Source organism: Erpetoichthys calabaricus, chromosome 17, assembly GCF_900747795.2.
Source record: "Erpetoichthys calabaricus chromosome 17, fErpCal1.3, whole genome shotgun sequence".
Lineage (NCBI taxonomy): Eukaryota > Metazoa > Chordata > Cladistia > Polypteriformes > Polypteridae > Erpetoichthys > Erpetoichthys calabaricus.
The window spans coordinates 17,558,292-17,585,424 of record NC_041410.2 but is presented as its reverse complement, the minus strand read 5'-3'; the positions used below and the strand labels follow the sequence as shown (position 1 = coordinate 17,585,424).

General features: G+C 44.2%; 1 protein-coding gene across 5 annotated transcripts in view; it reads right to left on the bottom strand.

Annotated features, from left to right (window-relative positions):
* Positions 1–27,133, bottom strand: part of LOC114645223 (protein unc-13 homolog C-like) — a 742,812-nt gene that overhangs the window by 79,725 nt on the left and 635,954 nt on the right. For all 5 annotated transcript variants that reach the window (XM_051920476.1, XM_051920477.1, XM_051920473.1 and 2 more), the window contains 3 exons: positions 23,640–23,783; positions 20,630–20,707; positions 15,720–15,797 (listed from right to left, as the gene is read on the bottom strand). In XM_051920476.1, coding sequence (XP_051776436.1) covers positions 15,720–15,797; positions 20,630–20,707; positions 23,640–23,783 — 300 coding nt within the window. The remainder of the gene's footprint in view (positions 1–15,719; positions 15,798–20,629; positions 20,708–23,639; positions 23,784–27,133) is intronic.

Genomic DNA, 27,133 nt, shown 5'->3' with positions numbered 1-27,133 from the left:
TCACCAGTTTGTCCAGGCGTGAGGTGTCCCTCTCTCTTCTTTATGCTGCCTCCCCAGCACACCACCGCGTTATTATTTTATTATATTTGTTCAATATATTATTGATTGCCCCTCCTTTAACCGTCACCTTATCGTGGTGGAGGGGTTTGCGTGTCCCAATGATCCTAGGAGCTCTGTTGTCCGGGGTTTTATGCCCCTGGTAGGGCCACCCAAGGCAAACTGGTCCTAGGTGAGGGATGAGACAAAGAGCGGTTAAACAAACCTCCTATGAAGAAAAACAATTTTTGGACGGCGTTTTCCCTTGCCCGGACGCGGGTCACCGGGGCCCCACTCTGGAGCCAGGCCTGGAGGTGGGGCTCGATGGCGAGCGCCTGGTGGCCGGGCCTGCACCCATGGGGCTCGGCCGGGCACAGCCCGAAGAGGCAACGTGGGTCCCCCTTCCCATGGGCTCACCACCTATGGGAGGGGCCAAGGAGGTCGGGTGCAGTGTGAGTTGGGTGGTGGCCGAAGGCGGGGACCTTGGCGGGCCGATCCTCGGCTACAGAAACTGGCTCTTGGGACGTGGAATGTCACCTCTCTGAAGGGGAAGGTGCCTGAGCTAGTGCGCGAAGTTGAGAGGTTCCGGCTAGATATAGTCGGACTCACCTCGACGCACAGCTTGGACTCTGGAACCAATCTCCTTGAGAGGGGCTGGACTCTCTACCACTCTGGAGTTGCCCCCGGTGAGAGGCGCCGAGCAGGTGTGGGTATACTTATTGCCCCCCAACTTGGAGCCTGTACATTGGGGTTTACCCCGGTGGACGAGAGGGTAGCCTCCCTTCACCTTCGGGTGGGGGGACGGGTCCTAACTGTTGTTTGTGCGTATGCACCGAACAGCAGTTCGGAGTACCCACCCTTTTTGGAGTCCCTGGAGGGGGTGCTAGAGGGCATACCTTCTGGGGACTCCCTCGTTCTGCTGGGAGACTTCAATGCTCACGTGGGCAATGACAGTGAGACCTAGAAGGGCGTGATTGGGAGGAATGGCCCCCCTGATCTGAACCCGAGCGGTGTTTTGTTATTGGACTTCTGTGCTCGTCACGGATTGTCCATAACGAACACCATGTTCAAGCATAGGGGTGTTCATATGTGCACTTGGCACCAGGACACCCTAGGCCTTTGTTCGATGATCGACTTTGTGGTCGTGTCGTCGGACTTGCGGCCACATGTCTTGGACACTCGGGTGAAGAGAGGGGCGGAGCTGTCAACTGATTACCACCTGGTGGTGAGTTGGCTTCGATGGTGGGGGAGGATGCCGGTCAGGCGTGGTAGGCCCAAACGTGTTGTGAGGGTCTGCTGGGAACGTCTGGCAGAGCCCCCTGTCAGAAGTAGCTTCAACTCCCACCTCCGGCAGAACTTCGACCACATCCCGAGGGAGGTGGGGGACATTGAGTCCGAATGGGCCATGTTCCGTGCCTCTATTGTTGAGGCATCTGACCGGAGCTGTGGTCGTAAGGTGGTCGGTGCCTGTCGTGGCGGCAATCCCCGAACCCGCTGGTGGACACCGGCGGTGAAGGATGCCGTCAAGCTGAAGAAGGAGTCCTACAGGACCCTTTTGTCCTGTGGGACCCCGGAGGCAGCTGATAGGTACCGGCAGGCCAAGCGGAATGCGGCTTTGGTGGTTGCTGAGGCAAAAACTCGGGCGTGGGAGGAGTTTGGGGAGGCCATGGAGAACGACTTTCGGACGGCTTCGAGGAGATTCTGGTCCACCATCCGGCGTCTCAGGAAGGGGAAGCAGTGCAGTGTCAACACTGTATATGGTGGGGATGGTGCGCTGCTGACCTCAACTCGGGACGTTGTGGGTCGGTGGGGGGAATACTTTGAAGACCTCCTCAATCCCATTAACATGCCTTCCAATGAGGAAGCAGAGCCTGGGGACTCAGAGGTGGGCTCCCCCATCTCTGGGACTGAGGTCACCGAGGTGGTCAAAAAACTCCTTGGTGGCAGGGCCCCGGGGGTGGATGAGATACGCCCGGAGTTCCTCAAGGCTCTGGATGTTGTAGGACTGTCTTGGCTGACACGCCTCTGCAACATCGCATGGACATCAGGGACAGTGCCTCTGGATTGGCAGACCGGGGTGGTGGTCCCCCTCTTTAAGAAGGGGGATCGGAGGGTGTGTTCCAACTACAGAGGGATCACACTCCTCAGCCTTCCTGGAAAAGTCTATTCAGGGGTCCTGGAGAGGAGGGTCCGTCGGATAGTCGAGCCTCGGATTCAGGAGGAACAGTGTGGTTTTCGTCCTGGTCGTGGAACAGTGGACCAGCTCTATACCCTTAGCAGGGTCCTGGAGGGTGCATGGGAGTTTGCCCAACCAGTCTACATGTGTTTTGTGGACTTAGAAAAGGCATTCGACCGTGTCCCTCGGGGAATCCTGTGGGGGGTACTCCGAGAGTATGGGGTACCGGCCCCCCTGATAAGGGCTGTTCAGTCCCTGTACGATCGGTGCCAGAGCTTGGTCCGCATTGCCGGCAGTAACTTGAACCTGTTTCCAGTGAGAGTTGGACTCCGCCAGGGCTGCCCTTTGTCACCGATTCTGTTCATAACTTTTATGGACAGAATTTCTAGGCGCAGCCAGGGTGTTGAGGGGGTCCGGTTTGGTGGGCTCAGGATTGGGTCACTGCTTTTTGCAGATGATGTTGTCCTGTTTGCTTCATCAGGCCGTGATCTTCAGCTCTCTCTGGATCGGTTCGCAGCCGAGTGTGAAGCGGCTGGGATGAGAATCAGCACCTCCAAATCCGAGACCATGGTCCTCAGCCGGAAAAGGGTGGAGTGCCCTCTCAGGGTTGGTAGCGAGATCCTGCCCCAAGTGGAGGAGTTCAAGTATCTCGGGGTCTTATTCACGAGTGAGGGAAGAATGGAGCGTGAGATCGACAGGCGGATCGGTGCGGCATCCGCAGTAATGCAGGCATTGCATCGGTCTGTCGTGGTGAAAAAGGAGCTGAGCCGCAAGGCGAAGCTCTCAATTTACCAGTCGATCTATGTTCCTACCCTCACCTATGGTCATGAGCTATGGGTAGTGACCGAAAGAAACGAGATCGCGAATACAAGCGGCTGAAATGAGTTTCCTCCGCAGGGTGTCTGGGCTTTCCCTTAAAGATAGGGTGAGAAGCTCAGTCATCCGGGAGGGGCTCAGAGTAGAGCCGCTGCTCCTCCGCATCGAGAGAAGTCAGATGAGGTGGCTCGGGCATCTGATCAGGATGCCTCCTGGACGCCTCCCTGGTGAGGTGTTCCGGGCACGTCCAACCGGGAGGAGGCCCCGGGGAAGACCCAGGACACGCTGGAGGGACTATGTCTCTCGACTGGCCTGGGAACGCCTTGGGATTCTCCCGGAAGAGCTAGAAAAAGTGGCCGGGGAGAGGGAAGTCTGGGCATCTCTGCTCAAGCTGCTGCCCCCGCGACCCGACCTCGGATAAGCGGAAGACAATGGATGGATGGATGGATGGATATTTTTGATTTGATTTGATTTGTGGTTGATGGTTCTTTAATGTACATAATATAAAAATGTATTGTATATACTCTCATTTAAGTTCTCCCCCGTATAAGTTGGGACTTGATTTTATCATATAATTTCCGGTATTTTATAATGTCGGTCATATAAGTCGAATTCGGAAAACTCGCACTATTGGTCCAAGAGATTACGATATGCTAACGCCCACCTGAGAGAGTAACCACGGAGCACACGGCCTTTTATTTCTATGTATTGTGCCTACGTGACCACACAGTAATACCTGAACTATTCCGAAGTGACATTTGCACTGATTTGTGTTTTTTGTCTCTCACACCCTCATACACCTTTATAGTAAGAGCATCCCTTATCTACGATAGAGCGTTCGATCAGAAGAAAATATGAAGCTGGTTTAAAATGAAACGTCATTGAAGTGGTGAAAAAAATTGGGAACTGCGCTGCTGCAACAAAATTTGATGTGTCTGAGAAACTCATGTGAGATTGGAAGATGTAAAAAAATTAAGTGTGGTATTTTTGAACGGGTGTATAAGTCGGGGTCTGATTTTATGATCGTTTTTTCGGGTTTCAAGACCCGACTTATATGCGAGTATATACGGTAATCAGTGTCTCCCCATATTTGAGTATACGAGAAAGTTGAGGGGAGACCACTCCCGATTTTTCCCTGATGGAACTGCACAGAGCACATCACAATGGATGCCGTGGAGTCATTAGTGCTCATTCCCAGTGTGACCTTCTCGCTAAGAATGCGTATACAGAAGTCCAATTAATTCGCCATTCCAAAGTCACTTGCTGTTCCCCTTTCTGCAAGATAAACTGCAACACAGGCCGAGCAGGGCTCTTCTTGTGAAAGAGTTTTCAAAGCCACTCATTACGCACGACTCTGATGTTAGTTGGGCATTAGAGAACTGCTGATGTGGTACGGGACGTGAAGGCAGGGGTTACAAAAGTCTGCCTTACTCCATACGTCATGTCAAGCAGCTCACAAAAATGCAACATATGGAGGGTGGCATCATGGACCCGGCAGTGAGGAACCTGAATAGCTGGAAGTTTATCACATTCTAAACCTCGTGAAGACACAGCATAGAGGGGCGGGTTGCAATTTTCAAGATTTGAATGAAAGGATGGTGAGGAGAAGTAACAGCCTGACTAGCAAAATGAGTCCAACTACCACTGTATTATAGTCCATCAATAAAAGAATGATTACTATGTGTATGAATATGGCATTTTAATTAATGTATTGGCTCTTTTATAGCAGACATCAAAGAACCAAAATATGGAAGTGTTAATAAAGATTAAAGCCAACATTGACAGACATTTACATTTTCCGAGGTGGGATTAAGTGAGATTAACTATTAACTCGGTGAAGAGCACCTCTCCGTGTGAAAAGGAGGAAGCAATGGAGGAGCTGTGAAAGCCTTCAGATGGATCAATCAGCCTTCACGTGCTTGGAATGGAAGTGTCACTGCTGTGTCTGGCGTCACTTAAACCTCCTGAAGATGTTCAGTGCAATTATTTTTACTCAACACTGAATCATGTTGCAGTAAGAAGGCCAGGATTTATGTCCCGGGTCCTCTCTGCGCAGAGTTTGCATGTTCTCCACCATGTCTGTGTGGGTTTCCTTCCACAATCCAAGGACATGCAGGTTAGGTGGATTGACGATGCAAAATTAGCCCGTGCGTGTTTGTGTGTTCACCCTGCAATGATCTTGTGCCCTGTTCAGAGTTTGTTTCTGCCTTGCACGCCATGCTACTTGGGTTAAGCTCCAGCAGACCCTCCATGACCCTGGTCTGGATTAAGTGGGCCAGAAAATGACTGAGTGACTAAATCACAGAAGGACAGCAGAGTGGCGCAGTGGTATTGCTGTTGCCTCTCTTTAAGGAGTCCCTGGTCCTCCCTGTGTGGACTCTGCATGTTCTCCCTGTGTCTGTGTGGGTTTCCTTCCACAATCCAAGGACATACAGGTTAGGTGGATTGGTGATGCTAAACTGGCCCTAGAGTGTGGTTGGGGTGTGTGTGTGTGATGGACTGATGTTCTGTCCAAGGGTTTATTCCTGCCTTGCACCCTATGCCACCTGGGTTAGGCGCCAGCATCCCCCACAACTCTATTCAGGACTGAGTGGGTTAGAAAATGACTGACTGAATCATAATGGATTTCATTCAGCGTTTTGACACTGATCAACGAAAAAAAGACTCTTTAATGTCAAATTCAAAACAGATCTTTGCAAAGTCGTCTAAAGCAAGCAGAAATATATAAAGGCAAAATAATTGACCTCACAAGAGTTCAGCTCCTTTAATACGGCCCACGTCAGCCATCACTGGTGCAGCCAGTTGGTTTTAGAAGTCACACAATTAGTTCAATGGAGATCACCGGTCAGGGGTGTCAATTGACTCTCATGTAAAATGCACCTGAATGTAAAAGGAACAGCTTGTGGGGGAGTCAGTATGGAGGTCTGACACACACAATGAAGATAAAAGAACACTGCAAGGAACTCTGAGAAAAGGGGACTGAAAAGCACAAGTCAGGAGATGGAGACAAGAAGTGAATGCTCAAGCCAGTGAATATTGAGTTAAACAAATCATGAAGAAATGGAGAGAGTATGGCAGCCAGTCCAGAAAAAGTGAGTGATCTTACAAGAAGAAGATGAGGGAGAGAGGGAGGGAGGCCACCAAGAGTCCTTAGAGAAGTCTGAAGGAGGTACAAGCTACAGACAGAACTTTACAGACATTCAACAGATAGATAGATAGATAGATAGATAGATAGATAGATAGATAGATAGATAGATAGATAGATAGATAGATAGATAGATAGATAGATAGATAGATAGATAGATAGATAGATAGATAGATAGAGTCACAAGAGGCTGGGGGACAGACCCAGCCGGGACACCTGGAAGGACCGGAGGGTGGTTTATTCATCCTCTGGGCCACGAGGGGGCAACCATCCTGGATTGGGAGAGGGCCTCGGGAGCCCGGGAGGCATTCACTTCCGCCACACCCAGGTAGATGGAAGAAGAGCCTTCCAGGGACGCCTGGAATGTTTCCGTCACACCAGGAAGTGCTGCTGGAAAAACATCGTCAAGCACCTGGAGCACATCCGGGTGAGAATAAAAGGGGCCGCCTCCATACAATCAGGGAGCTGAAGTTGGGAGTGGGAGCAGGACGAAGCTCCCGTGGAGAGAGGAAAGGCGGCCCACGGACAGAGAGAGAGAAGTCTGGAGGAAAGGTGATTAGTGGGAGCACAGTGTGTTGTGCGGGACTATATTGTGCAGAGAAGAAGTGTAATAAACGTGTGTGTTTTATAAAGATGTGGTGTCTGTCTGATGGTGTCCGGGCATGTCTCAAAATAGATAGATAGATAGATAGATAGATAGATAGATAGATAGATAGATAGATAGATAGATAGATAGATAGATAGATAGATAGATAGATAGATAGATAGATAGATAGATAGATAGATATGTGAATGGCACTCAGTGTTAGATACTGTAGATGGAAAGACTGGCATCTGCACAGTTACAGTCTCAGTCTCAGAATGTTTCTTTCCGTTTAATGTTCTTCCTTTTTAGTCATTCTGGTGTGTGTTCAGACCATAGAGTGCATCGGTCTGTCTGTCTATCTATTAGATCCTTTCATATCTGTCTGTCTCTCTGTCTTATTGTATAGTGTCTTTCATACTGATCTATCAAAATGAATAGAACTGAGTATAGTGCCTTCCATATGCTCCTATCTTTGCATGTTACAGACAACTCCAAGAATTGCACTTTTCACACTGATCACCATCAAGCACTTCTTTGTAAAGCACAAATTAATAAGATGCATTTCAAACTTCTTGACATCAAAGGAGAAAGTGAGTGTACCCAGGAGTACAGAAAAGAGTCGACATCAGTACAGTAGGAACAGAAGAGTCAGTGGCCAAGAATCCGTGAACCATAATGGTGGTGGAGCTGTAGATGTGATTCTAACGCTATTCCATAGGGACTTGTTCACCTAACACTATCACCAAACAGTTTTAAGAATCCCAGTAGTACAGGCATTTCCACATTTCTTCCATGAGTGCTGATGAGTTAAATGACGGCCTCAGGACCACACAGTGAGCCACTGGTGGGGCTTAAACAGGCAGCCTGGAGCTTTATGACAGCTAAGAGACCACATTGGCCACCAAAGGCTAACTGACCCTGATGCTCAGTTTGTGAGTGTTACAGTTTGAGCTATGAAAGTGAATGAGAATTCAGTGACAGACGCTTATTGAGACTCCAAGACAGCACAAAGTTGATGAGAGGTGTCCCAGAGGATTACATGAGGGAACACCCATGTTAGGCCCCGGTGGTCCTTTGTTATGCTAATGTGCTTTACATAATTATTTTAAAGTGATAAGCAGGCAGTGTCATACATAAGTGGACTAGTCTACACCACAAGGTTATGGGTTTAGTCCTTAATGCTAACTTAGTTAGGAGTGGGCCGGTGTGCTGTTTTATGCCAAACCACGGGTTGAGTACCTGCCTGGTGTCTTTTAATCTGCTTGTTAACACCGCAAAACACATGCCAGTTTTGATTTCTAAGTACAGGGCAGGGCAGGGCAGGTCAGGTTGGGGAGCATGCACTGCTACAGTGGTGTGGGTGGTTGCCATATTCTCAGGGGTTAGCAGCTGAGGGGAGACGCCTCCAATAATAAAAGCAGTGCGGTGAGCAGGCATCTCCTTGGGTGATTGGCACAGGCGTAGCTTAACCTGAGCCAGTAAGTCTCTTTGATTAAAGCAGCTGTCCACCTGTGGGGTGCTATAAAGCAGCCATAATAAGGCAAAATTCCACAACAATACAACATGTAGTCAGATGATAATTCTTTTATTTGCTCTGTTCTATTGTTGAGATGTTTGTGACAAGAAAATAAAGGATTGTCTCGGTAGGGGGGGGCTTGGGGTGCAATATCTTGTTTTTAATCAAGCATTATCAACAATTATGGACAACCAGTGTACGACAAGGTTCTAAATATTAAGATGGCTCTTATGTTACATCCCAACGTCCTGTAAAATTCTAAAGCTGTGAATTGTGTTCACAGAATCCCCTGCCCTGGATGGCACGGCGCCCCTTCTCCTCACTTTTCTACTCTCACAGCTGATTTGCACATGATGCACTCCCATGACTGATTCCTTAGTGGACAGCAGCCCACCACTCAGCGTCAAGAGGACAGGAGACATTAACAAGAGGTGACGCCACCACTTCTGGAACAAAGCTGGCACAGGCTGGTTTATAAGGAACGTCGTTTCTCCCCAGCAACCGTCTTTGTCTACTTAGGATATTTTGAGTAGAAGAAAGGCCTTGATTACACGTGTACTGACCCCGACTGTGAGATTAATTCTGGCAAAATGGATTTTCTGTTCTGTTACACTTTTATACGGGATAATTAAAAGGCCTGAAAACAAGTGTTCAAAATGCTTTGTCTAAAATATCGTTAATTAGCTGTCATCGGGGCAATTTTCTTCTTGGAATGATGGCACATGGCTGTGTGAAAGAAGAGATAACTCGCCCAAAAACAGAGACCAACAAATGTGTGTTGTGCATTTTGTTTATGGTGCGTCTGACACCCAGAATTTACTGCCATGCCGTACGTTCCGACTCTTTAAATAGACTATTCATCATCGTGCCATCCTCACAACAGGGAACATAAAACAGAAAAAGCAGCAAATCAGGGCTTGGCACCTTGTGCTGATTGTCTTCCATGTTTTATGGTCACTGTAACCACATTTCATGTAAACAAAATAAAATCCATATGGAGCACCATCATGTAAGATATTAAATATGTGCCAGCTCCAGATCACAAATGGAGACCTCTCCGCGTGAGTCCGACTTCATAAATCGTTTCCATACTAGGAATGAAAGGCTTGGGAACTACGATCAAAATGTATGGAGCAAATTGATGTACAGAACATAAATCTGCTCTTGGCTGCAGGATTTCATTCCAACCATCTTCTTAATTAGTGACTGGTTTTTGCTGCTAATTGCCTTTGTTTTAATTAACTTGACTCAGACCCCTTAATTGTTTCTTTTTCCTTAATTAGCAGTCAAAAATGAATGCGACACAAAATGCACTGCCACATGACCAGCTCACCACAGTATCTTTATATTTATAAAATCCAACATCTGTCTCTCTGCTTTTCACGAGAGAAATACTTAACAGATTTAGATCGGGTTTTTTTCTGTAATTTGCTTGAACATTCCGGTTGATTTTTGCGACTTCTCTCATTTTGCTGTGTATCATAGTTCGCTTGCGGTACCAATTTATTTGCGCAGATCCAAGAGAGAGGCTGCGGGCTAAAGAGAGGGTGGGTGAGTTTTGTCATTCCATGGTCACCCGCCAGCTTCAGGGCGTACCTTAACTCCACTTAGTTAGTGAACAAGAGAACTACTTAACAAATTTAGATCAGGCTTTTTTCTAGAATTTGCCTGAACATTCCAGTTGATTTTGCGACTTCTCTCATTGCCCTAAGAATCAAAGTTAGCTTGCAGGAGCGATATATTTGCGCTAATCTGAGAGAGACGCAGCAGGCTGAGGGAAGGGAGTCAGGAGTAGGGAGCTGGGCAGGACCCTCCTCACTGTAATGTTTCACTTCTATGCAGGCGAAGCTGCAGGGTACGGCTAGTCTGAAAATAAAGAAAGGTATTTATAATGCAAACTGAGGATGGACTGGGCAAAGAGGATGGACACACACACAAACACACACACACACCGAACAAGAGATGATACAATGCGCTTAGTGCATTTAGTTTCAAACAGAGTGTTCAAAAAGCACCGTGCAGTCTTTCCAAATAAGTAATCCCCAAAAACATATCAGTGCATTTGTGGAGGTTTAAATCAACAATACAGAAATAATCCAGAGTCTAAAAACACAGGATCTGTCCTTTGAAATCACTCCCGAGCCTCCGTGTTTCCTCCTAAAACTGATGTCTCCTCTTTGTTTCTTTATATCGACTCTCCCTTTAACCTTCGGATTCGTTTTGACTTTTTTGTCTTCTTTCTCCATCTCCTGTCTCTTTTTCTCTGTCCTTCTCCTTTTCTGACCTTTTTAGTATTATATCTCTGCGAGGGTTCCTCCCCAGGCTGGGGTCCGAAGCTTCTTGCATGTCTTTTGAGGTACAGTAATCCCTCGCTACTTCGCGGTTCACTTTTCGCGGATTCACGACTTTGCGGGTTTTTAAATACAAGTGATTGCCCGCCTATCGCGGAAGTTAGTTCTAGACCCATCAGCAACAGGAGAAAATCCGCGATATAGAAAGACCATATAAATAAACATTTTTATAGTTTAAGCCTTAAAATACCCATCCCACATGCTTTAAACACATGTAAACTTAAAAAAAACACTTTGTTAACACATATGATATGTGGATGTCGGGCTAAGGATATGAGTAACATCTCACTATTATAAAACATTTTAACTTCATGCAAGACAAGACAGTGAGACAGGAAAATAGGTGCTGTACAGGCTTAAAATTATTGACATGCAGAGCGACAAGCAGCACAAAGTCCACTTCTCCTTAGCGTTCATTCAGCTCCCCACCCCCTTGACAATGCGAAGTGGCAGGAGCGTACTGCGCCTCCGGGGAGGGGGGTTTGAGCAAATGTGCGTTCAGCCCTCACACACACTCCTCCTCCTCCTTCCAAATGCGCAGAGCGACAAGCAGGCATTTTGGCAGAAGCAGCACAAAGTCCATTTCTGCTCAGGTGAGTTCAGCTGCCCCCCTTCACAAAGCGAGTGCAGACACATCGACGTCTGATCGCTGCGTGCAGTGTGCAGTGTTGGTCTGCGGTGTTTAAGAATGTAGAAAGTGTTTAAGAGCAAGGAAGTGTTTATAAGAGTGTTTTGAAAGGTTAACAAGAGAGTGAGAAAGGTTTATAAGAGTGTGGGAAGGGTTTATAAAGCCTTAAAATATGTATAAATAATAAAATAAATATAGGTCGCTACTTCGCGGATTTTTACCTATCGCGGGGAGCTCTGGAACGTAACCCCCGCGATAGGTGAGGGATTACTGTATTTTAATGTTACTTTTGCTGATTGTCTGCTTTGTATTCTATACCAGTGTTTGTAGGTAGCACCCCAAAAGGTGGGTCCACCTGCCAGTCACCAGCAGGAACTGTCCTCAGGTCTTCCACAGTTCCTGTCGGTTCATTTTGAATGTCCTAGGGGCTTTCATGAGTGTTATTTGTGTTTGTTGTGGTTTGCTATTTGGATTTATTGTATTTTGCTCTGTTTTTTGTTTGACTTGTTTGTCTTGAATTGCTCTTGCCGTCAGATCCTTTTTGCCTTGTGTGCTCTAGGGAGCTTCATGTATTTACAGAGCATTTTTGTGATAATAAATCTTTTATGTTATAAAGATTCTATGTGGCCCTTGATGGTTTTTGATGGGATTTCCCCCTCTAGTGGAAAGTGTCCATGGTTTGGGACTCTCAGACAAAACACTCAAGCTCTGTATGATATTCCTGGGTATGACACCCTAATTACTATACAAGGGGTGCTGATGTGGGACAGCTGACCTAATTAAGCAATGATCTCGCCTCCCCACCGTACACCCCATGGCCACACCCACGGACCTCGAGATACAAAGTATTTTATTTAAAGCCCACACACTGGACCCTCTGATGTGCATCATCACACTGTCCATGTTTAAAAGGAGCAATAGCATCTGAACAGCATGACAAATGATTAATATAATATGCAGTTAATTCAACTGTGAAAGAATGAGACTCAGGAAACAAAACACCAACAGATGGTTGCAGATTTTTCATATTAAGAAAATAAATAATGTGAGTTTGCTTTATCCTAGTTAACTCAGTCAAAATATTGAAAAAATAGATTTATGGTCAGAAAAAGGATAATCAAGTGCAGTAACACTTAAAGGGAGGTGAACCAAAGTGACATTTAATGTCACTGTGATGTTATACAAGGCGGTGTCACAGTGCGGGCTGATCTTGGTCACAAGAGAGAGAATGCATTGTAGCAATATTTAAAATGGTGACGCCAATGTGCCATTGCGGAAAAACAAAATATTACATTAAAATATACTGAATAGACTTCAAACAAAATAAGAGCACTAAATGAAACTGAAACAAAAAAAAAAAAACAAATAAAAAATTACCAAGTGTCTAAAAATGACTAAAAATACAAAATCATAACACCCTGGAAGACACAGGACTAGGAATGTGCCAAACAGGTCTTTTGAGGCCGATCCTCACCAACGAATTCATGTTACTTGATTAGCTGATTCGGATTTTGTTTTTTTCTTTTATCCCTTTAAAAAACTTTTTACACTGAACTCCTGCATAACCAGACACTCAGAAGCCTTATGCTCTACACCAATGTGCATTTTGATAATCTATATTACTAAACCACAGTTTAATTTATGCACGAACGGCGGGCGCACCAACGCGCATGCGCACTGCACCTCAGCGCCTCAGGGTCAAACCCAGCAGCTTCCCAGAGTCGGTAGGTGGCGCCCAAACAACACAACCTGTAAACTAAACTTGCTCTAATCCACTGTGCCAGCAGTCAGTGTGGCATATTTAAATCACATAATGGTAATTCATGGAAAGAGCTCAACAGTTAGTAATACAAAACCGTGCCCATACTTCCCAGAGTCAGTACGTGGCGCCCAAACAACACAACCTGTAAACTAAACATGCTCTAATACACTGTGCCAGCAGTCAGTGTGGCATATTTGAATCACATAACGGTAATTCAGTATTAAAAATAAGTCAACTAACGCAAATACAAACACGAGCCCGTATGGATAAAAACGATGAACGAAGGTGCCAACAACGCGCTTCTGAAACAGCACAGGCAAAGGAGTCACAGCTCCAAAAAGAAACAGCTCAACGATTAGAAATACAAAAACGAGCCCGTATGGCTACGACCTGTGAACTAAACCTGAGGTAAAGCGTGCACGCCAGGTTGTACAGCCGCCCAAACACGACCGCCCACACCACCGCATATACCACATTTGTTTAGTAATGTAGCCCTCCATGCCTGGATCCGCCGCCATGGTCACTTCAGCACGCGAATCCGCCGCCGTCAGCAAACGACTTCTGGCTTACGACACAGCCATAGAAAAACAAAAGAGAGACTGCATGATAAAAAAAATAAACGAAGGTGCCTACAACGCGCCTCTGAAACACCAGAACCAGATGAGTCACAGCTCCAAAAAGAAACCGCTTTAGTACAAATATGTTTATTTAATTAAATAAAAAATTTCCCAGGATGCACCCACCCTCCATGATATTTCCTCCCTCCAAATATCGGACGGAACAGAAACTGATTGCCATTCTTGGATTTGCGATTCTTTCGAGAATCGTGGGGTTACTGGTTAAACTATAGACTACAGGTGTTAACTGTTCATTTGGTATTAATAAAATGAAGTTCTGTAGTCTTATCATTCAGTGACCACAAAAATATTAAAGTAAATAAAATGTCCTTAAAATTCCTACTTTAACTAATAAAATATGTTCAAAAACATGTATCAGAAATATATATGGCATTAAGGAAAATAAAATGCAAGCTGTCATATATATTTTTTTCTGTAATGTACCTACCTGTAAATGAAGCAAGGCTTAATTAAAAAAAGGACTTTTCACCATTTCTCTAACAAGAAAAATTATATTTATTGTAGAATATTTATATAGAGGAGGTGCTGAAAAGAATGAAAAATGGAAAAGCAACAGGACCGCAAGAAATACCAGCAGAAGTGCGGAAGAGTTTAGGAGACGAGGGAGTAGATGTGTCGTGGGATCAAATGCAGAAGATCTATGACCAGGAGAGAATACCAGAGGAGTGGAGGAACAGCGTGATTGTACCCATTTACAAGTAGAAGGGTGATGTTCAGGATTGTGGAAACTATAGAGGGGTGTCACACACCATGAAAATTTGGGAAAGGGTTATAGAGAGGCAGAAGGCATAGAGGAGACACCACCAAATGGGAGCAGCAGTTTGGTTTTATGCCAGAGAGAGGAACAACTGATGCAGTTGTTGCATTGAGACAGCTGATAGAGAGGCATTGAGGAAAACAGAAAGGTTTGTGGTTGTTATGGATTTGAAGAAGATTTATGATAGAGCATCATGTCAAGAGGTCTGGAGGTGCATGAGAGAGAGAGGAAGGAGGACCAGAGACTTTTGTGAGGATTGTGCACAATATGTATGAGGAAGAGAGGACTCGAGTTAAAAGCAGTGTTGTGGGTAACAGACAAGATCTCAGTTAAAGGAGGTCTGCACCAGGGATCTTCCTGAAGCCCTTACCAACATGAACTGGTAATGGATGTGTTGAGTCATAGGGGAAAAGAGCAATCCCCCTGGGGCAGGCTTTTTGCTGGTGACAGTGTGTTGTGTAGCACCAGAAAAGTGGAATTGGAGAGGAAGTTGGAAGAATGAAGAAGGGCTTTGGAAAACATGACTGAAGATAAATAGGAGGAAGACAGAAAATCTGAGGTTTAATGATGATCAGGATTGGGACATTAGCCTACAGGGAGAGCAATTGAAAAAAGTGGATACGTTTAACTACCTAGGATCAGTGGTAGCCCAAAATGGAGACCAGGATGCAGAGATAACCCATAAGGTGCAGTGTGGATGGAACAATTGGAAGAAAGTATCAAGAGTATCATGTGAGCAAAAAAAATTAACAGTTAAGGGTAAGGTGTTTAAGACAGTGGTAATACCAGCAAGGATGCACGGAGCAGAGAATAAGAAGTTAAGTGTGGCAGAAATGAGAAGGTTAAGATGGATGTGTGGAGTTACAAAAAAGGACGGAATAAGAAATGAGACCATCAGAGGTACAGCATAAGTGGGAGAGATAGCTAAGAAAGTACTGGAAAGTAGGCTGAAGTGGTATGGACCTGTGATGAGGAGAGACAATGAATATGTGGGCAAAAGAGTGATGGGAATGGAAGTCCAGCCAAAAACTGGATGGATAAAGTACAAGAAGATCTGAAGGACAAAAGGTTGACTGGCGATGTGGAGCAGGACCAAGCTGTTTGGAGAAGGTTGATCAAGCACATCAACCCTCACATAGAAGTGGGAAAAGATGAAGAGGAAGAAAGAAGGGTCACAGGGCAGAAGCTTAGTCCGGCTTTTTTAATTTTAACCGTAATAGCCAAACAAATCACAACAAATAAAAGTAATAATTCTCAAAAACAGCAGCACACATGGAACAAACGCAGCTATTAACATTTGTGACATACCTGTTTTCCACCCATAGACTCAAACATCTTCTCTAGTTGCACCCTCAGCTGTTGAATATTGTTCATCAGGATACATGGCTAACAAAAAAATAAATGAAAAAAGAAATAAATATTGGTGGGTGTGGTGAAGGAAAACTTGAGAACCTGAAGGAAAAGTCAATTGCCATCCTTTGCAATTTCAATATTATTGAGCTCAGGTTTTGAGAATACAAATATAAGATCACTGAACAAATTTTTCAGGCTGCTATACAGCCAAAATATCCTCCGAGAACAACTTCTCCCAACCATCCAAAACAGTTTGTTGATGAACAATGCCTTTTCCAGCATGATGGAGCACTGGGCCATAATGCAAAAGTGACAACTAAGTGGCTTGGGGAAGAAAACATTGAAATTTGAGGTCAATGGCCAGGAAACTCTCCAGACCTTTAATCCCATTGAGAACGTGTGGCCAATCCTCAAGAGGCGGGTGGACAAACAAAACTCCACCAATTCTGACAAACTCCAAGCATTGCTCATTCAAGAATGGACTGCCATCAGTCAGGATTGGGCCCACAAATTGCCAGGGCGAATTTCAGATATCTTGAAAAAGAAAGAAGAGCCAACACTGCAAATATGGACTCTGCATAAACTTAATGTAATTGTCAATAAAAGCCTTTGAAACTTATGAAATGCTTTTAATTCTACTTCAGTATACCATGAAAACATCTGACAAAAAGATCTAAAACACTGAAGCAGCAAACTTTGTGAAAATCAACACTTGTGTCATTCTCAAAACTTTTGGCTACGACTGTACTAATGCTTGTTAGAAACTCCTCCTGCTCTCAAAGCAGCCTTGAGCCTTCATGGCGTGGATTGCACAAGATGTTGAAAACACTCCTTTGAGATTCTGGTCCATGTTTGTTCCATCACCATGGAATATGTGAATTTCCCCTTGGGATTAATAAAGTATCTATCTATCTATCTATCTATCTATCTATCTATCTATCTATCTATCTATCTATCTATCTATCTATCTATCTATCTATCTATCTATCTATCTATCTATCTATCTATCTATCTATCTATCTATCTATCTATCTATCTATCTATCTATCTATTATATAGTGCCTTACACATCTATCTATCTATCTATCTATCTATCTATCTATCTATCTATCTATCTATCTATCTATCTATCTATCTATCTATCTATCTATCTATCTATCTATCTATCTATCTAACCCTTTCTGCAGAGTTGACTTGAGCTCATTCATGCTGCCAATCTCCCGTTCAACCACATGCCACAGGTTTCCTACTGGATCCAGATGTGGTGACTGGGAAGACCACTGAAGAACACGGAACTCATTGTCATGTTTATGACAGCAGCCTGAGATGACTTAAACTGTGTGACACGGTGCATTATCATGCCGGAAGTAGCCAATAGAAGATGGGTCAACTGTGGCCGTGAAGAGATGCATGTGGTCAGCAGCAAACACTCAAGTGGCATTCGACTGACGACTGAATGGTATTAACGGGCCCAAAGTGTGCCACACCATTACAACACCACCTCCAGAAGGCAGGTTGGTGCTAAATTCTGACCATACCATCTGTGTGCCTCAGCGGAAATTGACATTTATCAGACCAGGCTACGTGTTCCCAGTCTTCAGCTGTCCAGTTTTGGTGAGCCTGTGCCTCCTGCAGCCTCAGCTTTTTGTTGGAGTGGAACCCAGCGTGGTCTTCTGCTGTTGTAGTCCATCCAGTCTCAAGGTTTGACATGTGCATTCTGCTCACCACAGTCAGCTTTCGTCAGCTTGAACCCATCTGGCCATTCTCCTCTCATCAACAAGGCACCAAACTGCTGCTTGCTGGATGTTTTTTTTGCACCATTCTGAGTAAATTCCACGAGACTGTTGTATGTGAAAAATCCCAGGAGATCAGCAGTTTCAGAAGCACTCAGATCAGCCCACCTGGCACAACTAATCATGCCACCATCAAAATTACGGAGATCATATTTATTTCCCCATTGTGGTGCTTGATGTGAATATTAGCAGAAGCTCCTGGCCTGCATCTGCATGATTTTATACATTGCGCTGCTGCCACCAGATTGGTTGATTAGATAACTGTACACTTTGGTGTACATGTGGTCCTAATAATTTACGCAGTGAACTCATGTCAGAGTCCTAAGGGTCTGGAGCTTCTTCTGGGCAGCACAAGAACAAGGCAGGGCCCAGCCTTGGACAAGGTGTCAGTCCATTTTAAAGCCCACCCATACGGACACTGGACCACTGGGTAATTGTCAAATAACCAAAGCTGTGTGCCATGGAGATGTGGGGGGTACACCAGAATACCAGGATGAAAACCTGCACACCCACTGGGAGAAAGCACAAACTCCACACAAGATAGTGACCAGACATATCACCGCTATGATCCTCTGTATATAAAAATGAGTGCAACAGGTCGAACCTAATTAACCAAATTCAGTGTTTGAGGAGGTCCAAAGCTTATTGTATTCACCATCGAGTACAAAGCAGGAGGTAATCTTGGGCCAGGCATGCCAGTCTACTGCCAATGTCACTCATGCATCCAACCCCACTCAAGCATCAAGCCAATTTTAGAGTTGCCAATTAACCAAATATGTGTGCTTTTGGGAATGCGGGAGGAAAAATCACAAATGCCACACAGTCAACAGGCAGGGGTACGACTCAAATCCAGCAGGCTGCTGCCCACTGCGCCACAGTCGGAGTATGTAAATTCAACACAAAGCTAAATCCTTAAAAAAATCCTCATTTAATGCGAAATGACAGAGTAATTTTGCGCAAGCAAGTGTGGCAGAATTCTCTGGGGGTGCCACTTGTCCCAAGATAACCTCAAATTGAGAGGCTTAAAAAATCAGCCTGATGATTTGCTTATGAATGCCTGCAGTTGTTATCGAGATCAGACACTGGTGTGTTGTGCTGCTGCTGTAATTAATCTTTTCCGTGTCAGTGTCATCGGTTATCTTTTTTGGTAATGTCAGCTGTAGCGCATGTAAAGCAAGTAGCTTGGCCATTCTCTCCTGAAGTGTCCAGCTGGGGACTGAAGATTACAACAAGAGTGGGACAGCATCACCTATATGGATGTCCAAATCAATTCACGTTCTACTTGTCTTGACACATTTCACTTAGCACAGGCTCAAAGCCAGAATGGACTCTACAGAGCGGTGCCAGTCAAACAGCACTGGGACAACTTGTACACACAATCATTCCTGAGTTTCTAGCTAACCTAATGCTCCTCTCTTTGGGATGTGGGCAAAAAAACTTGGGGTACTCAACCCAAACAGACACAGGGAAAGCATACAAATGCCAGATAGTCCTGGTACCCTGGCCATGGGTGGTTGCTGCCTTGCACCTGCTTTGTAAAGGTAGATCAATGGCTGGATATAAAACAGTTCAAGAAGAATAAAGTGTAAATGTTTTGGCTATTAGAATAATGCAGACGAGAGCAGGCCTTTCAACTCAACAAAGCTCGCCAGTCCTATCCACTTCATTCTTCTAAGTCAAGTTCTGAAGGCTGATGGACAGCATGCCAGGGTGAATTGAAGGGGTCTTGAAAAAGAAGGGCCAACACTGCAAATATGGACTCTTTGCATAAACTTAATGCAATTGTCAAAAAAAGCCTTTGAAACATATGAAATGCCTGTAATTCTACTTCATTATACCATAGAAACATCTGACAAAAAGATCTAAAACACTGAAGCAGCAAACTTTGCGAAAACCAACACTTGTGTCATTCTCAAAACTTTTGGCCAAGACTGTACTAATGCTTGTTAGAAATTCCTCCTGCTCTCAAAACAGCCTCGAGCCTTCATGGCGTGGATTGCACAAGATATTGAAAACACTCTTTTGGGATTCTGGTCATTGTTTGTTACACCAAACCCTTTCTGCAGATTTGACAGCTGCTCATTCATGCTGTCAATCTCCCATTCGACCACATGCCACAGGTGTTTCTACTGGATCCAGATGTGGTGACTGGGAAGACCACTGAAGAACACAGAACTCATCATCATGATTATAACACCAGCCTGAGATGACTTTGACTGTGTGACGTGGTGTATTATCATGCCGGAAGTAGCCATTAGAAGATGGGTCAACTGTGGCCGTGAAGAGATGCACGTGGTTAGCAGCAACACTCAAGTAGGTCGTGGCATTCGACAGACGATTGACTGGTATTAACAGGCCCAAAGCAGCATCTGCTATATGGATATCCAAATCAATTCATGTTCTTCTTGTTTTGACACTCTCCACTTAGCACAGGCTCAAAGGAATGGACTCTGCAGAGTGGTGCCAGTCGTCCAGCACTGGGACAACTTGTACACACAATCGTTCCTGAGTTTCTAGTTAACCTAATACTACTCTCTTGGGGATGTGGGAGAAAAACTTGGGGTGCTCAACCCAAACAGGCACAGGGAAAGCATACAAATGCCACATAGTCCTGGTGCCCTGGCTTGCACCCACTACTGTAAAGGTAGATCAATAGCTGGATATGAAATAGATCAAGAAGCATAAAGTGTAAATGTATTGGCTAGTAGAACAAAGTGGACGAGAGCAGGCCATTCAGTCCAACGAAGCTCGTCAGTCCTATTCACTTCATTTGTCTAAGTCAGGTTATGAAGGTCCCTAATGTTCTACTGTCTACCACACTATTTGGTTCATAATTCTAAGTGGCTACGGTTCTCCATGTGAACATTAATGCAAAGTTTACCCTTAACAAGTTTTCAATTGGCTGTTGTGAGGTGTAACTCTGTTCACCATCATTGAGTCCTTCACTTTCCAAGTTGAGGCTCAAGAGGAGACTTGGGATTATCGTACTGTAACTCATTTGTACATAATGTATGGTGCCGGTGGACTACACAGCAGATTCACAGCAGAAACAACAGGGACCAGTAGGCTTACCACTTTCTCCTTGGAGCAGTAGGCGCTGAAGTCTTTGGATACGATTGCAGCATACTGGAGTAGCACTTTGTTAATGGTCTGGAAAACAAGAAGAGGAGAGAAGAAAAGGTTTGGGTCAATTACTGAGACAGCAGCCAAATAAATAATGAGCACTTTTGTAATTTGACTAAAAGGCCTGAAACATAGTACGTCATGAAGCCTTTGCGCTAACCCAGTGCATTTCATAATATTGTGTCCCAGTCGAGGAGTTTACAGTTAAAAAGGCTTAATGTGAAGCAGCAGATTAGCAGATCTGCCTTGGGGTGAGCTAAACTAATAGAATTCGACCTACAGAGAATTGGGAACTGTGCTGGAATACATTCAGTGTTTGAAATGTAGGATGGAAATTCATGCACTCATTTTACATAGTGTGGTTTGGAGCGAAAAAGGGCACCTTATGAAAAAGACATGAGGGGTCTTCTCAGCCAGACTGCATGGACAAGTCATTAAAGCGTGATGATGTTCAACGTTTGTGATCTGGGCACCCAGGTTGGTGTTACATTTATTCACAACTTATCTGCAGTCATCTTTGGATAAGGTGGTACAGTTCATAAGTCAATGGACATTGGATTTTTTACTGAATACTTGTCGATGGCTCCAGGACACATTTTGGCTTTTGCTCCATGCGATGCTGTCAGAAATCGAGCTTTGTTGTAGATGTGGTTGTCACACGTAGATGAGACCCAACTATATATTTCATTTAGAACCTTAATTACCGTATACATTCGCAGATAAGTTTTCGCGCGGATAAGTCAGGACTTGATTTTATCGTATAATTTCTGGTATTTTATAATGTCGGTCGTATAAGTCGAATGCGGGAAACTCACGCTATTGGTCCAAGAGATTATGATATGCTAACGCTCACCTGAGAGAGTAACCATGGAGCACACGGCCTTTATTTTTCTATGTGGGTGCAGCAATGTGCTATATTAGCGTGTGCTCCTAACCACTCCCTCTCTCTCTTTGTTGTGCCTACGTGACCACACAGTAATACCCAAACTATTCCGAAGTGACGTTTGCACCGTTTTGTGTTTTTTGCATATCACACCCTCATACACCTTTATCGTAAAAGCATCCCTTATCTACAATGGAGCGTTTGATCAGAAGAAAATATGAAGCTGGTTTTAAATTAAAAGTCATTGAAGTAGCGAAAGAAATTGGTAACTGCGCTGCTGCAACAAAATTCGATGCATCTGAGAAACTGATGTGAGATTGGAGGAGGCAAGAAGATGTAAAAAAAAAAAAAAAAAAAGTAAGTGTCAAATTTTTGAACGGGCATATAAGTCGGGGTCTGATTTTATGATTGATTGATTGATTTTTCGGGTTTCAAGACGTGACTTATACGCGAGTATATACGGTAAGTGGATGGATGACAACTACTTGCTTCTGAATGTAGAAAAAACAAAAATTGTATTTTTTGGGGGGAATGATGCAGATGGCAACAATATTGTGTCACTCTTTGAATAGTGAGGAAAGTGCTATATAAATGTAAAGAATTATTATTATCATTAGCAGTAGTATTCTTCAGTTGGAATCACCAGTAAGTTTTACTGAATAGAATAAATATGCAAAATCTCATGTTTGTAGCGCATCTGTTAAACACATTTAAAAAGTCACTTACTCCTAAGCTAACAGGACTGTCAATCAGCCTAGTGGACCGGGTTAATTGTGCTTATTTAAGGTATCAACGTTTGTCATGTCTCGTTAGCAACTGGATGTAACCAATCATGGTAAAAGTTTTCTGATTATGTAATGAATTCCTTGGAATTGTGATCTAAACAATGATGTGTATAAATGGAGCCTGACAGGCACCCCTCTGTTGTAACACTTGCTAATAAGGTGCTTGTGCTCCTGTAAGGGTCACCTCTTGCAAAACTTAGATAATAAAGAAGAATGATTGATGGTTTTCACCTGACCGGGCATTTTTATTGCCTATAAAAGGCACCCGTTTTTTGATGGGGGAGGGGGCTGTAAATTTCTTCCACAATAGATAGATAGATAGATAGATAGATAGATAGATAGATAGATAGATAGATAGATAGATAGATAGATAGATAGATAGATAGATAGATAGATAGATAGATAGTGTGGCAGATGGCCGGTTGGTCTACCTGACCGGGACGCCCAAAGAAGAGAAGGATTGGGGAAGACAGCTACTGTGGAACACTATTTCCCCCAAGACACCAGATGGCGAGTTCCCTGCAGCATAGCAGTGCTCCAGATTCCAGCAGGGCACCATGGGATTTGGAGCTTCCTATCCCTGCTGGATACCATGGGTGCTGCCAAAAGATGCTGCTGGGGGACCTGGGGACTCCTATGTTTCCCATAGCCTGGAAGTACTATCAAGTCACGGGGACGGAAACCCCAAAGTACTTCCAGGCTGAAGAAAAAAGCAAGTTTTCCATCTGACCTGGAAGTGCTGGCAAGTCATGTGAACGGAAGAGGAGAAGCACTTACGAGTCAAGGACTATATAAAGGACTGCCGGAGACCCAACAAACGAGACGGAGTTGGGAGGTAGAGGACAGAGCTTGCTGGGAGGTGTGGAGGAGAGATTTTTGTCAATTTATTGTATTACTAGTATTGTATTGCCTGTTTATGGTGGCGGAGGTGCTTTTGGGTACTACTACAAGAAGAAAAACAATGAAATACGTTCTTGGTGATTTTACCCTATGTTCAGTGTGTCTGTCTGTTGGGTTAAAAGAGGCAACAGCAACCTTTAGCGTGTTACAATAGATAGATAGAAATGAAAGGCACTATATGATAGATAGATAGATAGATAGATAGATAGATAGATAGATAGATAGATAGATAGATAGATAGATAGATAGATAGATAGATAGATAGATAGATAGATAGATAGATAGATAGATAGATAGATAGATAGATAGATAGATAGATGAATAGATAGATAGATAGATAGATAGATAGATAGATAGATAGATAGATAGATAGATAGATAGACAGACTTACCTTGGCAAAACGTCTCATAAAATGTGCTAACGCCTCAGGATTGGGACATTCCAGCTTCTTGATAATCTCAAAACTTTGGTTAAGCTGCGTGAAGACATCCACAACAGAGCAAGAGAAGAGGGCATGCTCTGACGTTTGCTGGAACTGAGAGAGAGAGAGAAAGAGAGACATAACCACATGCCACTGTTATATAGCGCCTAGCTGTTTGAAAGTGCCCTCGTCAAAGAGCATTCCAGATCTACATGACAGTGTTTCTCTGCTGTTTCTTTCTTTTCTGCAAAATCAAAAAAGATATCTTTGATTGTGTCCAAGGGCACTCTAGGCTCACACATATGAATTTCACACTGATTTGTTCGTAGTAGATGAGGCTGCCCACCAATTTCTCCACTTCTGTCTGGTGATAATCACCAACCTTGTCCATTTATGATACAGCTCTTACTAGTGCAGACACACCCTTTCTGATATTTGAAATGCAGTCTTAGCCTGTGTTTCACCTCCGGACTCCATCCTTTTCAAGTTACAGGACTGTTGAATTTGTTTTAACAGTATATGGAAACACTCCCTTGTGTATCTTGAACTGCTTAATAACCCTAATCTCGACTATGCCAATATCTTTCTGGGTATGGGGATCTTCTCTAGAGTGTCAACATCTGGTCACAAATTATAGACCAAAGAGACCAGCAGAATCTCAGCTAATGCTGAAGGATTGCACAATTCATATACTGTATGATGGGTACAAGGCTAGCCAAGGTAATGGTATAATTAAAAAGTCTTTGTTATCTCCTGACCTACCTGTACCTCCAGCGCCTTTCCTCTGTATTTGCGTGTGTGTGAACATCTCCTCACTAATGCTCCTTCTCTCAAGCCCGTTCCCATAAAGCCTGCTTTTTAGACTCTCATTATTTTTGAGGCACCTTTCTTGCCTCCTGTCCATTTTTATACTTTCAGTCTTTGAAAGTGATTAGCCTTACACCTTCACTAACATCTTTTTGCCGGTGCTCCGTCTCTCAAAAGCACAAAGCCTGCGTCTCAGACTCTCGTAATTTCTGAGGCACCTTTTTCACCTCCTGCCTGGTTTTATTTCTGTTGTCTTTGAAGGGGACTCTGTCAGTGTGCCTTGTATGCCTTCGCTCCTCCTCATGCATCTCACAGTGGCACTTCCTCTTTTGATCATGCCATCAAAGCCAAACTGACTATTCAGATTGGTCAGAAGGACTGGACATATAAATCTTAGAGTTTTATTATATCATATATATATTAGATAAGAATAATGTTAGCATTTTTGTATTTTATAGATACAGTCAAATAATCGTCTATATTATATGCTTAAATAATTAAGAGAAAAGATTTTAGGTTCAGGTGGAGGGACATCAACCTTGGGTGCTTCACCGTAGGGTAAAGCAGGCTTATGGATGACAACTACCAGGTGAACAGCGGCCTACAACAGGTAACCAGACCTGTTACAGCCCCCTCAGCAGGATTGAGGTCCAGAGTACCGGAACTGCAGGATGAACCCTAAAAGCCTTCAGTATTCTCACACCTATGTCTTGTTGCACACGTGCGCATGGGAGGCAGCTAAAGGGCTCAAAAAAGGATAATTCCACTCCAGACCAGGGGACAGCAGAGTGCACTGATCCTTTCTCTTTTTCCTCTCCAGACCGAACACGGGAAATTCCACCTGGGCTCAATGACGTTACTTCAGGTTCCGGGTCCAATGACATCACTTCCAGTTCCTGCCCAGACGACATCACTTCTGGTTCTAGCCCAGATGACATCACTTCCGGTTCTGGGCCGGATGACTTCACTTCCGCTTCCTGCCCAGCTGATGTTATTTCCCCTGACGGCTTTAAAACCACCATGTTTTCTCCACCTGCCAGTTCTGTTTTGGACTAAACTCTGTTAAGACCTTTGTTTTGAAGAATCCTTTGCTTTTGGCAGCCTACTTCAAATATACAAGTGGCTGCCCCCAAAACTTTTTTTCCTGTATTGTTTGAATTATTTCACAGTCTATAAGACACAATAGACACTTTCTCCAAACTGAGCAGAATACTACAGGTACATGTTGACTACACCGGTTTCATGCTTAGAACTCATTAAAGGAATATCTGGGCCCTGAGCAAGGTCCTGTACTCAGCTGTATTGAGAGAGAAATCTCAAGTGGCTGCCAGCTCCCATATGTTTCAAATGCTGACATTTCTCCGATTTCTATTCCCGAAGCTCTTCTAGATGTACTTTTGGATTGCTAAGACATTATTTTAGTTCAGCCAGGCTTTTTAAGCAAAGCTCTGGAACATAAAAGTAATGAAGTGCCGGGGAACCACAGGCCGGGAAATGCCATCAAAGGCCACCCTTTATTTAAAAACAAGGTTAACGAAGCTGAAGAGAGGGCAAACGTGAAGCAGCTGAGATAAAACAATGGTCACCTCTTTGAATAAAAATTGATTTCTTCCTTGTGGAAAAGGTTATCACAGCCAAGGAAAACACAGCTGGTAGAGATAAGACATCAAAAGCCTGAGGGTACCATGTGTTGCTTTGGCAGATTGCTTTCAAATGAAATATAAACTAAGAAAGCTGCCCACCATCGGCTCCTTGAGATCTGCACTACTAAGACTAAACACAGGTGAACACTAGCAGCGAAGACTGGGAGGAAACAGCACAACAGGCATACATTAATTCACTTTATTTGCCTTATATAAATTTCTTGCATTAGGAATTTGTCATTTTTTGCATATCCCAACTTACTCTCTGGAGACACACAGAGGGGGAGAGAGAAAATTGGGGGTCAGAGCCCAGAGTCAGTCCCAGTCACAGGCTAAGGCCTGGCTCAGGAGCCCAATGGAGTAGCATTCCTTCTGGCACTGCCGGGAATCGAACCGGCAATCTTCCAGTTACCAACACAGATCCTACATAGAGAGCCACCACTGTGACCCAGCACTAGTGGAAAAGCAAGATGGCAGAGTGCCATGGGGATTTAACGTCTGGGGAACTTTTTCAGGAATCTTTCCTTCTGCATTTTCTCCTGTTGCCTCTTTTGATTGCAACATCCATTTAATATAATAGTGGATATGATTATACCGTATACAGCTAATGAAGTCAGTTAATCATTCTTAAACCCACTTAGTCAAATTCAGGGTCACAGGTAAGGGAGTGAAGTGCGCTTCTTTTGGAAACATTGGGCAGAGCAGAAAACAGTCCTAGATGGGGAACTTGTGCATCTTGGTGCCCCCCTACGTCCACATAGGGCCAATTTACCAACACACATGCCTTTTTGGTACTACAATTTTAACTTTGGTATCGATACCAGCTTTCAGACCTCACTACCGGACACCTTTCAATCATCTACAGTAGTGAGTGATTGGGGATGAGAGAAAAGCTGATGTCTACTTCCAGTAAGGAATCTTCTCTAATGTACTGTAGTTAGCATTGTGATCTGCCTCCTTATTCCTGAAGTCCCCGATCAGCCTTCATTAAGGATGAAATTATTGTCTTATGAC